This window comes from Vipera berus, assembly GCF_964194415.1.
Source record: "Vipera berus genome assembly, chromosome: 2".
In the NCBI taxonomy this organism is placed as follows: Eukaryota; Metazoa; Chordata; class Lepidosauria; order Squamata; family Viperidae; genus Vipera; species Vipera berus.
This window is the reverse complement of record NC_138203.1, coordinates 212,269,231-212,284,798: the sequence shown is the minus strand read 5'-3', so window position 1 is coordinate 212,284,798 and position 15,568 is coordinate 212,269,231. Positions and strand designations below refer to the sequence as shown.

The 15,568-nt window shown below is 41.8% G+C and overlaps 1 protein-coding gene across 4 annotated transcripts; it reads right to left on the bottom strand.

Annotated features, from left to right (window-relative positions):
• Nucleotides 1-2,229: 2,229 nt before the first annotated feature.
• Nucleotides 2,230-15,561, bottom strand: THG1L (tRNA-histidine guanylyltransferase 1 like). Of its 4 annotated transcripts, none has more exons than XR_014025652.1 (7): nucleotides 14,713-15,560; nucleotides 12,593-12,769; nucleotides 11,407-11,576; nucleotides 9,515-9,603; nucleotides 7,025-7,132; nucleotides 5,560-5,654; nucleotides 3,923-4,052 (listed from the first exon to the last, which is right to left on the bottom strand). XR_014025652.1 is itself a non-coding variant. In XM_081321481.1 (6 exons), the coding sequence occupies exons 1-6, from the start codon at nucleotides 14,901-14,903 to the stop codon at nucleotides 3,891-3,893; spliced, it is 897 nt and encodes a 298-aa protein (XP_081177607.1). In that variant the 5' UTR covers nucleotides 14,904-15,483; the 3' UTR covers nucleotides 2,230-3,890. The 4 variants fall into 4 exon arrangements, 1 of the variants encoding a protein (XP_081177607.1); XR_014025653.1 differs by having other exon boundaries at nucleotides 5,560-5,651; XR_014025651.1 differs by lacking the exon at nucleotides 3,923-4,052 and adding an exon at nucleotides 4,065-4,656 and having other exon boundaries at nucleotides 14,713-15,561.
• Between the last annotated feature and the right edge of the window lie 7 nt (nucleotides 15,562-15,568).

The window sequence follows — 15,568 nt, the reverse complement described above, 5'->3', positions numbered from 1 at the left end:
ATAGGAAAAAAAGCAGCCTTGATTAATAGGTACCAAGGAATATCTTGTGCATAAGATCACCTTCCCCACCCTACCTCATAATTGTTTTGGCTGACTATTCAAATCTGCAAGGTGAATTATGTGGGATGAACACAAGGGAGTAGGGAATTAGAAATTAGGATTTTTGTATTTAGGTATGTAAAAAGTATCATGTGCTTCATTTTCTATTTATGTCTTATATGTTGATTCCTTAAAAATAGACAAATTAGCAAGCCAAGAACAGTCCATCTTCTGATTCTCAGTATGGCTGCTGTTACAAAATGCGATACCGTCTGCTACAGAGAAGTTCCCTGGAGGTGGGTTCTAGCATGAGTTTGAAAGCTCGGAAGACAACACCCCTGGTCCCAGTAACCGACCTAGATTGGATCCTGCAAAATGTGATTCAAACAAATCTGGTTTATAAATCCCGCAAAGATCTCTGTTTTGTGTTGTAGAAAGGTGGCCGACTAATAATTGGTTCATACAGCCACTAGGCCCGTGGTGGCGAACCTATGGCACGCGTGCCACAGGCGGCACGCAGAGCCGTTCCCTATGGGCACACGCGGGCCATCACCCCAGAGGGACACGGGGCTGGGCTGCTCCTCTCCCCCTCTCCATGTGCACCAGTGCTCTTGCTCTCTTTCTCTGCACCGGGAGTCAGGGAGCAGCTGCAAGGGCCAGGCGGGGAGAGGGGAGAAGCCAGAAGCTGTGCAGAGAAAGAGGTGTCGAGACGAGTTCAAGGGCTGGGGAGGCAATGGGGAAAAAGATCTCTCTTGCCACGATCTCCCTTCTGCTGACGACTAGGAAGCCTGGCGGCACGGCTTGGCATAGCTATACTGGGAAACTCCAGCACCCCGGACTTGCAAGTGAGTTTTGGCGCTCCCCAGGTTTTAGTGCGGCAACGGGACGAAACTCAGCAAAGTGCTGAGTTCTCTTCGCACGGGTTTGTCGTGCCTTCATGAGAATGGCTGCTCCCCTCCGCCTTCCTGTCTCTCTTGGCTAAGGGGCGCTTAGGCATGGGCAGCTGGGGAAGGGGAGGCCCGGCTTCTCTCAGGGGGCCAAATTAAGCGCACGTTGGAAGGGAAACCTCTGAGTCGGGGGGAGCCAAAGTTAGCCCTCCAGCTTGGGAAAGGAGCTTCTTCCTTTCTGCATGGAGTGACCCCCGCCTCCTGTAGCAAAACTGCAGAGGCAAGAATCGTGGAGTTTAGGCAGTGAGTAAAATGTGCAAGATGTTTGAACGCCCTTCTTAAGATCATCGTTCCGGATGCTGGTTAGGTGGGTGGGGGCGGGCCCGGTCGGGATCCGTCTATTTAGCCCAGTGGGAGGTGTTTGCTCCCAGCGCTAACTTTGTTTGCAACCGCTTTGAGCTGGCACGCCAGAGTGTATCCAAATAAACCTGGTTTCCTTTGATTCCAACATCCTGTTTTCTGTTGGGCTTAGGTCTGTGGTTGGGACCTCTTGAGAAAAGGAATAATCTATATATCGAGGAATTCGACTTTGGAAATGGTATTGAAATACACACCCTCTGAAAACAGAAAACATTTCTGTCTCTCCCCCTCCCTCCAAAATTGGAATAAGAATACTTGATAAAAGCAAACTTTGGCGTTATTTTACTCCATTGGCCAATCAGATGCAGAGGGAAACTAAAACTGGATAAGAAACCAACGATAACTCTCCAGTCTGCGTATAGAAGGTGTAGTTTTGTATAAGGAGAAGAAAGATAAAATAAATATCACATGGATAAACCAGTACTGTAACCTCGAACTGTACTTGCAGTGTGACAGCAGTTAAGTCAGTGGTGCCACATTTCAAAGTTACAGTTAAGAGTACTCCCAGTTGCAACTGTTTTCTTGCAGGTTTGTGGAATGGCGTGGGACCCACAGGTTTTGCAAAGTGAAGAGAGGAAGTTGGTTACAGCTTATTAGGAAAGGTAAAATAGACAACCAAGAATGCTTTATTGACCATTCTTCATCCAGATTTATATCAATTGAATCTGCTAATACAGGTGTTCTGAGACACTTCTAACTTTTTTTCCTTGTCGCTTTTTGGAGTTTTGATTCTGCTTTCGTGAGAGGGCAGCATTTGGGAGGGGGTATAGCTGTCCCCTTCCTCCCCCCAAGCCATCAGCTGAGCAAGATGCCCACCTGCCCGCACTCTTCCCCCTGCCCGAGGCTTTTGTTGTCATGAGTATTTCTGTTGAGGGTTGGAGGGGATCCCCACTCCGGTCGCTAAACTTGCTTAAACCCTCTTCCTCCTCCTCCTCACCGGAGCCCCCCTCCTTTGTCTGCAGCCAGCCCCTGCCTCACCTTGCCTTGCGGCAATGGCACTCCTGCCCTGCCTCCTCCCTTGCCTCGCCTCGCCCTGCAGGACGAGCCTCCTGCCCACGGCCCCACCTGCCAGGGACCCCCTGGATCTCCCCCAACCCTGCACGGCCCCCACAGGCATCCCTTCCCAGTAGCAACATCCAGGTGACTACGCCCACCCTGGCCATGCCACCCAGTCAGCCGTGACCACCATAGCCACGTCCACCCCATGGGTCACGCCCACCTAGCACCCGGCGATACATAAGTGGGTTTTGGGTTGCAGTTTGGGCACTCTAAAAGGTTCACCATCACTGCACTAGGCTAACAAGTTTGCTTTTGCCTCAGTGTGTTATGAAAACAGCTGCTTTTTTATTGTTGCTGGTAATAACTTGGAACACCTTATGGAAAGCAGGAATACAAAAATCCACCTTGCATAGATACTTTTGCCTATTGTTCCTATTAACTTCACTACAAGTATTGCGGATTGCTGAGACAGGTACAAGAATGCGCCATTTTTGGAATGCACATTGCTCCAGTTTCTTTTTACTTATTTAATGTTATCTTAACTATAGTAATGAAGACACCTTGCCATTTCAGGGAAAAAATGAATACAATTTTTTCAAACGGCTTTAAAACGATGTTAAATGCCTTTCATTCCAAATAATTTCCTTTTAGAGAAAATTAACAGATAAAAACAAACAATTAAAAATCCCCTTAAAAAGTTCCATATGAAAACCTAGCCACTAGAAGCCAGGCAAATTTTTACACTAATCTCACATTTGCTCCCCATGCCTCTTATCTTTTTCACTCCTGGGCAGCTTGGCCTTCAAAAAAGCAAGAACAGCAACACAACTCTTTGAACTTCACATCCCAATACAAGACTTTCAGTAAGTTGGTTGCCACAATTCTCAACAGCAGGAACTGGATAGTTTCCCAGGCAGCAGCAAAATGAGAGCATGACCTACAAACACACCCTGCTGCGCTATCTCCCTTATACAATAACGTTATTGCTCTTGGTTGGCCACCTGAGACCTTGACTAATAATCCGAAAAGCAGCAAGGAGAGAGTCCAAATAATAAATGTTCGATTACAGAGGGAAATTATGTTTCCATAGCTTTCAAAAAGGCCGGAACTAATTTACACTTGAGAGAAAACTTCCTAATTACTTTCTGCTACTTGCCAGGGTATTTTGTTTATCACTCATATAATCCAGAGACATTAGCAACTAGGATAATTTGTAACTTGGCTCCCTGATGATAGAATTTAATTTGAAGGAGTAGTTTAAATGTTTTCAGAGTTTTAAATGGGCAACTTACCATCTCATGAGATCTACAGCAGAAGAGTCCTTTTAAGGGCCGGAAAAGAAATTAAAAGCATTCCTTTTCCAGTGTAAAGTTTAAGATTGTTATCAGCTTACTCGTATAATTTTAATTTAAAAAGTATTTATTTATGAACAATACCTGGATTTTTCATTCATTCACTCAAAGTGGCTATTACAAAATACAGAAATACATTTTTTTCCACCATGATTCAGTCCTTATAAAATAAATTATACCCAATAGGTTCAGACTAAAGCCTCTTATCAATCAGGATTTCAGGATTGTGCTTCCAAAATTCATTTCCAATAATATCACAATGCAAAGGAACTGGTCTATTTTTTATCCTGGTTTCTTCAATTTCCTTCTCTTCTGTTTCCTCTGTTTTAATTTTTTTCTTAATGATTTCATCTACCTAGGAACAGAAATACAAATAATATATTAATAATTGAACTTTTTAAAATCTATTCAGAATTTAATTCTTTTAGAGTTGCAGTGTTTAATGTTCTAAAGTGAACCATCACTTTCATGTGTTAGACTATCACTGTAAAATGGAAGACTTCATCTTCAAAGCATACTCATTCTACTTCATCCAGAAGAGAATGACTTTTTCAACATATTTTTGACATGCAGTGGCTAAACTGATGCATAATGTTAAGCCAGGAACGGACAACCTATAGGTAATGTGTGTGCGCACACACACAACCTTGTCTTGCAGTTTTCAAAAAAATTGCCTCATTCCCAAAACCATGCTGCCCAAATCTGACATCAAACCATTAATGACATAATGTTTAATAGGGGCAGAAGGAAATAAAAAACCTTAACATGTACTAATGAATTAATCCTATGAAAATAAAAGAATCACGTCTTGAATTCCAAGATGCCGGGTGTTGTTATAGTTTTACCTTATAGCCCCTGACTGTAGAATATAGGACAGGGGGGGAAAAGAAGTCTTGTGACCAAAAAAATCATTCCTTGGTTTTCAAGAAGACATAAAATAAGTTTTGCTTGTTTTAGGCCTGGGGAATGCAAGAAGCCATACCATGACTTAGTACTATAGCTTGCTGATTTATATACTTAATTAGATCAGCAAGATCTAATTCACATACTGTACACACTTCAACACAGTATTCAGATTCATATGCAGGGCTGGGGAATCAGTGTCCTATGTTCCATAATTGAATCCCCATCTTTCACCAGTGGCCAGATAAGCTATAGCTAATAGTACAGATAGTCCTAGAATTATGATGGCTATTGGAACCAGGATTGCCATTCTAAACAATCAATTGTAAAGCACGATGTGTGACTGCATTATTTAGTGAGGGCAATCCTAGCAGTCCTAGTTGCTGTCATAACCCCAAGATATGTGGGTTGTTAAGTGGTGGGAGTCCCAGGTAAGGAGCTCTGAGATGTATGGGAGGATCAGGGAAGCCCAGCACAGGTTATACATGAGGTGGGGGAGGGCTTGGAAGGCCCAGTGCAGGCCACACAAGACAGATTAGTGTCTGGGAGAGGTGCCGGAGACCGTAAGGGGTGGTGCCGTGGGCCAGAGCAATGTGTGACCTTCCCTGCCAAATTCCTCATTGTCTTTGCTTGTTGGAAGCTAACAAATGGCTATTGTGACTGCAGCTTCCGGCAACATGATAATGAGCCAGACACTTAAATGCCTGGATCATAATCGCATGACGTGGGGGCATCGCAATAGATGAAATTTCAGGACTGGTTGCATGTCCATACTTTTAGCACTATAGTAACAGAATGCTTACTGAACAAGTGGACGTACAGAGGGCTATCTGTAATTAGTACTGCAGATATCATTTTCCTGAATCATGTTGTATAGGTACTCAATAACAGTTCATTTAATGACCATTTGAAGTTACAATGGCCCTGAAAAAAGTGACTTATGACCGTTTTTCACTTACATGCATCCCCGTGATCACGTGATCAAAATTCAGACGCTTGGCAAGCGACTCATGACGGTTGCAGTGTCCCAGGGTCATGTGACTTTGGCAACCTTCTGACAAGCAAAGTCAATGGGAAAGCCAGATTCACTTAACAACCATGTTACTAATTTACCAACAGCAGTGATTCACTTAACAACTGTGACAAAAATGTCACATTAAGGGGGAAAATTCGCTTAACAACTGTCTCAGTTTGCAACAGAAATTTTGGGCTCAACTGTGGTCGTGAGTCAAGGACAAACTGGATGCTATGTCAAACAGGAAGAGTTTGATTAAGACAAATAGGATTGGAACTTTCCCAATCCTCTGGCATATGGAAGGGAGGGAAACTCCTCCAAAGGGGAGCACTAATGGAGATCAGACCCCATGTGTGCTGTTTCAGGAGCCCAGGCATTCCTCTCCATGCAGAGAGGAGGGGAAATCCTCTGAAGAGCTGCAGAAAAGGAAGTCAGATCCCAAAGATGTGAGCCTCATTTCTGCAGCCACCAAAGCAATTCTCTTTCGTACCTGGAGGGGAAACGAACACCTCCAGTGGGATGGAGAAAATGGACTTCAGATCCCAAAGATCCAGCTCTGTTTCTACAGCCCATTTGGAGCAGTTCTCTTCCACAGGTAGAGAAGAGCTAACCTCAGCAGGCAGCAATCTCACTCCACTTAAAGACCCAGGGTACAATATCACAAAATATGAACAGCATAATGGTGCGTACTCCAATCTAAATGTTCAGTGCTATTACACTGTGAAAGTCTCTTTTTTTAAAAAAAAACTTTTATTTCACTAAAGTGATATTTAGTGAAATGCAATGCCTATTATTTTGGGTAGATTCAACTTAATACAGTATTCTACTTTACAACTATTTTTGAAAGGATTCAGCAGTAGAGGTAAGTACATAATTTGGTTTTATGTACAGACAGATATCTGCATAGAGACTTCATAAGCCCAAATTCAATAGCAGGGATAGTTAATATGTGAAGATCCAGCTTTAAGTAAACCTCAAACTGGAATTACCACTATTTTGCTTCTGGTCCTTAGTATAAATATTTATTTATTTATAAATAAATAAAATAAATAATAAATCTGCTGGCTGGACACTATAATGGATGTCACTGGGATGACCATGGCGGGCCTGAAGGAGTCAGTGCAAGACAGAGGAGCATGGAGAGTGCTGATCCATAGAGTGGCCTAGGGTCGGACACAACTGAATGGCTGATGACAACGACAACACTTCTGGTTATCTAATATAGGAATAATTCTGCAGTAACTTCATCATACAAAAGCATGATCAACTGATGAGACAGATGTCTCTGGTAATTCAACACAGATGGACTTTGTAAAAAAAATCACTATATTATCTTAAAATATTTTGTATAATTACTTATTTAAAATATGCCTGCTATCATTTTAAAAACAAACAAGAGTGTGACTTACCTTCTTCCATATTAAAATAGTTCCTTTCCTATATATTTCAGGTTCTTTGTTGTAGTTAATGTTGAATTCTGAAAATAAAATCTCATTCTTGTCATTTGCAAGGGTTCCCTAAAAGAAAAGAAAAAAACATTTCATATGAACCTAGGAGAACTATAATAAGTTCAAATGTAATAAATGGATGTTGCTCTTTATTTAAGGGAGAGGTCCCCAACATTTTGGGCACCAGGAACTGGTTCTGTGGAGAGAGGTTTTTCTGCGGACCAGAAGGGGACATGGTTTTGTGTGCTGCCTGCATCTCACAGATGGGGCTTTGCTTGTTTGTGCAGACCGGTTGCTGGCATACCACGGCCTGGTACGTATCCATCGACCGGGGGTTGGGGACCCCTGATTTAGGGGTATTTGAACAAAAAGGAATCCACCACACTTCAAAACACACATTCTCCCCAGAAAGAAAATAAGGAAGCATAATATAGTATCTATAAGGAAGCATATAGATACTAACTGGTAAAACTTAAAACCTCATTCTTTAACAGTGACTAAGATGCCATCCATCATTATTATTAGCAGGCAAAAGGTTGGTGAAATAATGTAATACACATTTCTCCCAATTTGGTGACCTCCAAACGTGTTGATACTATAACTATCAGAATTCCATGACCGCATACATATACATATAATAATGAGGTCTAACACATCAAAAGTGTACCAGATTGGAGAGGGCAAATTTAACATTTAAAAAATTAATATTTTTATTCCATAACAAACATTTGCAAAACCAGCAATTTCAGTCTTATCTGTTTCTTCTGTGGACTCAACTTAAGGGTGTAGGTGCATATGGAAACATTTATTCTTAGCTTATAAACTGTTTGGACCATGGGTGTCAAACTCGCCGCGTCACATGATATGTCGCAATGTATCGTGACTTTTTTTCCATTGCTGGAGCCGGGGTGGGCGTGGCCTTCATATGATGCAACCGGCCTGTGGGCCGGCAGTTTGAACCCCTGGTTTAGACCTCAAAGCTGCAATTGAGAGAATATTGTTTGCCAAGCAGCAAAAAAAATGTAATGTGTCCCCATCTTCTCTTTAATAGCTATGTATACTTATGTCATTATGACATCTATTATTTTCTTCCCCTGATCTAGAGGTCAATATTTTCATTTACTTGTAATTCTGATAAACATAACATGGCTAGAGTCCTTAGTTAAAATCTCCAGTAGCACACAGTGAAATCACTGTATTTCCCTAACTATGGCTGGAAGGTAGACTGGGAATCTTCGGGCTGTTGCACTCTTGAAACACTCACATAGTTCACCCTTACACAATCAAGTTACCAGATCCCCCTTTCAGATCCAAATATTATGAAGAGAAAAAGAATTGTCCGTGAATATGCTTGTGCATAGAAGTACAAGATAAGGATGATGGCAAATGTCTGGCAAAACAATATTTTTTGATCTCCTTGCCAAGATTATAACTATAACACATGGATGAATGATCCCATCCAAGGGTCTAATCTAGGCTACATCCCACTAACATTTGCACATGGGAAATGAAATTTAGGATACTAAGACTGACAAGTAATCAAAGCTTCCTGATTGATAGGAGCTAAAGATGAGCAATGAAAAGTATGTAGTACATATATAACATTTCTTCTAACATTTTATGGTCTTAAAATTAGAAAAGTCAAGAAAAATGAATCAAATCACAGCTTTCACAAACACCGTTGTTTTTCTAGAGGAATTGAGCTTTGTGTCATTGTTTTCCTGCAACTCTTTCTTTCTTCTCTTTCTGTTTTCTTTTTTCTTATTTATTTATTTATTTCCTACCTTTATTTTACAAATAACCCAATGTGGCAAACATATCCAACACACGTTCCTCCTCCTACTTTCCCCACAACAACCACCTTATGAGGTGGGTTGGGCTGAGAGAGAGACAGTGATTGGCCCAAGGTCATCTAGCTGGCTTTCCAAGGCAGGACTTGAACTCATGGTTTCCTGCTTTCTAGGCTGGTGCCTTAGCACTAAACCAAATAATTTAGAAAAAAAAATCCTAAGGTAGATGATTCCCCTGCAAACAATTAGCATTAGCCAGAGGAAAAAGGGAACTTTCTAGTCTTTTTCTTTTAATCTAATTAATGTAATGTTAATTTATATTGCTAGTCCACGTATCATGTGCCATACAATAAATAAACAAATGAAGTGTTTTTCTTCCCCCACCCCCCGTTTTATCTGAAGATGATCGGTTGCTATACTTACATCTTTTCTAAATAGCCAGTTCTTTGTAGGCTTAACCTTCCTACCAGAAACCAAATCCAATCCATGTAGACAAGCATTCCAGCAAAAACAGCAAATGTAAAATAAAACTTGGAATACAACACAAATACATCTGTTCCAATATTAAAAATACTTTGAATGTTAATGTATATGCTTCTGGAAATAACACAAGCTAGGTACAATGTACTCTTTAGACTGAAATATTTGGAATGTTTCAAACCTTAAGTCTCTCTTGGGCTTGTACTGGAGTCAGGCCACCTTTCTGCACAAGAGTCCAAAATACCGTATTATAGAGGTTATTGATATGACCTATAGTGATACCAAGTGAAATAATCATCATTAGAGAAGAATGGAAAATGTATTAAATTTCATCTTCACAGTAATATTTACTATAAGCTTGGTTTCAGAAATGGTATTATAATTATTACAACTTAAACAGTAACATCACAGTTTCTTAAAATGTATTTTAATGCATTTGCACAGATTCGTCTTATATACAAATTGCGCCCCTTTTTGGACCAAGATGCCCTACGTACAGTCACCCACGCACTCGTTACCTCCCGTATTGATTACTGTAATGCTCTCTACATGGGGCTGCCCTTGAAGACCACCCGGAGGCTTCAGCTGGTGCAGAATGCAGCTGCACGGGTTGTGATGGGAGCTCCCCGATACTCCCATATTACACCCCTCCTGCGTGAGCTGCATTGGCTACCAGTTGCCCTCCGGGTGAGATTTAAGGTGCTGGTACTTACCTTTAAAGCCCTACATGGCTTAGGTCCGGGATACTTGCAGGACCATCTGCTGCCGGGAACAAATTCCCATCGTCCAGTACGCTCACACAGAGAAGGCCTCCTCAGGGTACCGTTAGCTAGGCAATGTCGGCTGGCGACCCCCAGGGGGAGGGCCTTCTCTGTGGGAGCGCCAACCCTATGGAATCAGCTCCCCCCTGAGCTTCGGATGGCCCAAAACCTCCAATCCTTTCGCCGCGGCCTCAAAACACACCTGTTCCACCAGGCTGACCTAGACTGACAGGCATTTTAATTAATTTATATTTAGTATTTTTAATTCATTTTTTAAATTCTCTAATTTTAATTTACTGCACTGATGTTCTCAATTTCATTTTTATCTTGATTTCTGTACTTATTATATGTTTTGTTGTTAGCCGCCCTGAGTCCTTCGGGAGATAGGGTGGGATATAAATCCCATCAATAAATAAATAAATAAATAAATAAATAAATTCCTACATTGTGCAGAGGGGTTTTTGTTTTGTTTTGTTTTGTTTACTTTCTTCAATTTATTGGGCAAAGCCATCTAGTAAGAATGCAATAACTAGAAATTTTTGGAGAAGTCCTCTCCTCAATTGCTAGATGCGATGGAAGGAAATAGAAGACATCAATGATAATCTTGAATGTCCATCAATATTAATACCCTTTGCACTTGTTGACCTGAATAATAAGGCAGCATCTGAATCATATTTCATAGAGTAATTGATTATAGCACAGCTCCATTTTTGTTGTGGAAAATATTTCTAAGTATGAATACAATGTTGAGAAAATACTTGAGTACTGTAAGGAAGGGACGCGGTGGCTCAGTGGGTTAGGACGCTGAACTTGTCGATCGGAAGGTCGGCAGTTTGGCGGGTCGAATCCTGAGTGCCGCGTAGCAGAGTGAGCGCCTGTTACTCGTCCCAGCTTCTGCCCACCTAGCAGTTCGAAAGCATGTAAAAATGCAAGTAGAAAAATAGGGACCACTACGGTGGGAAGGTAACAGTGTTCCGTGCGCCTTTGGCGTCTAGTCATGCCGGCCACATGACCACGGAGACGTCCTCGGACAAGCGCTGGCTCTTCGGCTATGAAACGGAGATGAGCACCGGTCCCTAGAGTCGGAAACGACTAGCACGCATGTGCGGGGGAACCTTTACCTTTACCTTACTGTAAGGAAGAGACACCTCTCGTCCCGCTACTTTCCATCTCTAAAGTTGTGATGATAAAAGTTGATAACTCAAGTGAATAAAATCAGGTTCCTTTAATGTTTTTTTAAAGCAGAAAAAGAGATTAAATATCTATTCTTAAAAATTACCATTCTACAACCTCCATCTCCTGCAATACTTACAATCGGCTTGTCGCCAACTGAGATAATCTTTTAGATTTTGGTCACTAGGATACAACACAACACGTCCATCAAATCCTGGTGGATACAAAAGGGGCTTGTCCTTAAAATAATCCTTCCAATAGAAAACATAGCTGGATGCAAACTTGGCGACCACAAGAGTCATTAATTTACTTGTGAACAGAAAAAAAAGGAAGAAAAAAATATAATTTTTTAATATAACCAACCCAAGAGTTAACTAGTCTATATAAAAGCAAAAATGTGTCCCTTGTTCCCGATTTTCAGAATTCTTTCTATAAATTTACAGCTTTGTAACTTATTCTCATAGTTTATGAATCCAAAATACTGGCAGCATAATTCCAAAATATGTAAGATTTCTCTACAAAGAGTAATGACTAGCTCTAGTTATCTCAAAGCATATGCCAAGTATAAAGTCCAGATCCAAAATGTTTAATTTTGTCATGTATATATTTTATGTTAGGCAGGATTGACTGTCAGTATCTATGATTCTATCACAGTAAACTTCTCATAACTGTAAAATGCAACTCTTATTTATGAATTATATATAAAGCATCTTTTAAAATGTCTTTGTCTATCATATTAAACTGATTTAATATCTTTCTACATTGTACTATAAATGAATTGTACAATTTGTTGTCAAATAAAGTGCTTCAAAAATAATGTTTGTTATACCACAAGGCTTCACTCACAGACTGAAAGTCACACAGCAGCTCATATTGCTATAAGACCTTCATGTACTAAATAAACTATAATCCAATATTGCATAATCTCTGTGCAACTGAAGTACTAATGTCAAACAATTTTGCAGTTTATTAAAGAAGAATATGAAATAAACAGGCATGAGGTCATCATCTATTTTTGGAAGATTTCATACAGTTAAGCCACTTCTAAAAGTGAAAAATGGGAATGAAAGTTAAAAAATACCTTGACAGTAACATTTAATGGCTACTTATCCATCAAATGCTAATATACACATGCAAAGATACCTGTGTGTGTTTGTGTATGTCTCCTCATCACTACATATATTGATGTTTCTAAGAATGGATATATATGGGAAAGCTGCTAGCATCATAAAATCAAAAGTAATCAAATTGTTACATTAAAGCTTGTTTTGGAAAGAGTGTCTTAACCTATTTTGGGAGGGGGAAGAAACTGTAAAAACAATTACCTTGCCCTTCTCTTAAACAAGTTGGTTTTCTTTTTGAAAACAAAGCTGTATTCATCACTTTGTCCATAGGCAAGGACAATTTCCTCCATCTCTTCCATCACTGTTTGGGCACACTTGTTCATCAAATTAAGAGCATAATCATCATTAGGTTTCTTAAAATCATGCTGGTCAGCAAAGCTTCAAAATGAAAAGCATATAATTAAAAACACTTGATTTGTCATATCTGTTTAAATAATTCTCCTGTGTTACAGATACTGAAGATTTAGTAGAGGCTATGAGAGGGGCTTTGCCCACTTAGTTGCAGCCCTACCTGGAGCAATAGACCTCAGTAACAGTCATTGCAATGTGTTTTACATGGGGCTGCTTTTGCAAGTAACCTGAAATTGGTGCAAAATGTAGTACCCTACCTGCTTGAAAATGAAAATCATGACAGCCATGTAACACTTACACTGTGGGTTCTGCGTTGGTTGCCCATAGGTTTCTGAGTGCAATTCAAACTGCTGAGTTTCACTCGTAAAGCCCTATATGCTTTGGCTTCAGGATTTTCTTTTCCATCTGGAATTAACACATTTGGTGTACGGTCTCTGACACTTCTGTCAATTGTCCACCTTGCTTAAGAAGTTAAAAGAGCAGGTGCTTGAAGACAATGTTTTTCAATTGAAACCTCTATATTATAAGCACACCTCCTCTTGATCATATCAACATCCAGCTCCTGGAAACTAGTAAAATCAGAACTTGTCCAGAGAACATTTGGAGCATGATGAATGCATGCCATCTATACAAATGCAATATATTGTTTTATTTTTTAATACACCATTGATAGTTCTTCCAAATAATAATAGAATACAATATGATAAACATTAAGCTGTGATCCATCTAATTTTACATAACCTGTTTTATTGTCATTACAAAATGGAGCCTTGGTGGAGCAGTGGGCTAATGCCTCCTTAAGTAACACCAGCTGCCTGCAATTAGTGCAGGTTCGCATCCCACCAGGCTCAAGGTTGACTCAGCCTTCCATCTTTCCGAGGTAGGTAAAATGAGGACCCAGATTGTTGGGGGCAATTAAGCTGACTTTGTAATAATGCCGCTTGGCGGGGGCCGAAAGCCCTAATAAGCAGGCATATACATAGAATGAAGGCTATTGCTAAGCGCATCGGTTTGTGCTTAAATTGTAAGCTGCCCTGAGTCTTCGGAGAAGGGCGGGATATAAATGGGATTAAAATTTAAAAAAAAAAGTTAGAAGTCATTAAAAAGCTAAACCAACGCCATTTTAGAAGAGTAGTGTTTTGCCAATAAGATATATCAATTAGAAAGTGAGAAACTATTATTAGGAAAGTAAAACTTTAAAATTCTAAAACTAGACACGTGCAAACTATTTAGCCCTGAATATAAGATAGCTCTGCACTCTTTGCAAGAGGTCAACAGCATTCAATGCTTTCACCTTGGACGCTAATATGCCTTTGACCTCTGGATAATGGCATTTGATGTTTTGACCTGAGCAAAGAACTAGAGAGAAACGATTCTTCCCAAAAATTACAAATGTAATTAAAAGAATATTTGTTAAGATTTGACTCATGCTACTATATCCAATAAAGCCCTCCTAATATCAGATGAGTTATGTATGGCAGGGGTCTTCAAACTTGGCCCTTTTATGACTTGTGGACTTCAACTCCCAGAATTCCTCAGCCAGCTTTGCTGGCTGAGGAATTCTGGGAGTTGAAGTCCACAAGTCATAAAAGGGCCAAGTTTGAAGACCCCTGATGTATGGTATTAAACATACACGCAAGCGCACAGTACCCCCCAATTCGCAGCATTCACTAAACTTGGCCACTTTCAAACGTGTGAACTTCAGTTCCCAGAATCCCCAGCAATGCCCCGTACGATCTGATGAATTCTGGGCACAAAAGTCCAATGTCTAGTAAACGGTATCCTAAAGTGAAGTCAGGGAAGCCAAACGCCCAGAGCGAAGCAGATTTCACTCTGAGCCGCCGGGGCCGCCGAGGCCTGAGCAAAATCCCGGCGTTGACTCTCTTTCTTTCCTATTGGTCGGCCGGTCGCCGGGCAACCAAGCCTGTTAAATCCACACGCTGCCGCCAATGGTTGAAGCGAGTCTTTACCGGTGGAAGCAGCGTCCGTCCAACCGTACCACGATCCAGCAGTTGGGCAAACATTTATCCTCCGCTTCGAAATCCCGGACGTATTCGAACTTGCTCTTCGCCATCGCGGCTCGGACGTAACAACGAAAGCTCGATCTGAGGCCCAAAGCGAGGGCAGCGAAGGCGCCTCCAAGCCGAGGCCGCGGCAGCATTGCCGGAAGGAGCGCTGTACGGCACCGGAAGAGACGAACTCTAATGCTGCCTCTCTATAATTCCGTTAAGATCTTCTGGAATCGCTACCGGCCCTCCTCTGCCTCTTCCGAGGCCTACGTAGAGGCGTCCGAGTAAAGACCTGAGGCTGAGCCCCGCCTTCTCGGATCGCGAGTCCCCCTCGTCCGCCACCCCACCCCCTCCATGCGCGTAGACTTGTGGTTTGTTCCGTGGGGGTGAGGAGAGAGGAGCAGAGGCGCAAACCACCTTCAGCTCGACGGCGAGGGAGCGCGAGGCCCGAACTCATCCCTCCGCAAAAAAAAAAAAAAAAGCGGGCGCCGTCGACGTAGGGTCCGTGCGCCTGTTCCTCCCTCGGTCTCCAAGGCGACCTCATTGTTACGTGGCGCCCAGGGTAGCCATGGCAACCTCCAGGCAACAGTCCAAGGAGGGAAAAGCGGGAGGCACGTGGAGGCCCACAAATTGCCAGTTCTGCCCGACGGGCGGAAGGCGCGAGGCCCTGGCGAGCCAGAGGGCGGGGTCGAGTGCGGCGCGTGCACCTTGGAGTTCGGGGGGTGGGAGGGGGAGCGGAGAACGTTTGCAAGCCAACCGCAGCAGACAAACGGGCGGTAACAGAGGACCGGGCTGAGCTCACAATCCCATAACAATC

Coding starts and splice junctions, on each gene's coding strand:
- THG1L (XM_081321481.1), bottom strand. CDS start 14,903: ATGCTGCCGCGGCCTCGGCTTGGAGGCGCCTTCGCTGCCCTCGCTTTG. Junction 11,577..12,592: donor TTGTTTAAGAGAAGGGCAAG/GTAATTGTTTTT, acceptor TCTGTTCACAAG/TAAATTAATGACTCTTGTGG. Junction 4,053..7,024: donor CTATTTTAATATGGAAGAAG/GTAAGTCACACT, acceptor TTCTGTTCCTAG/GTAGATGAAATCATTAAGAA.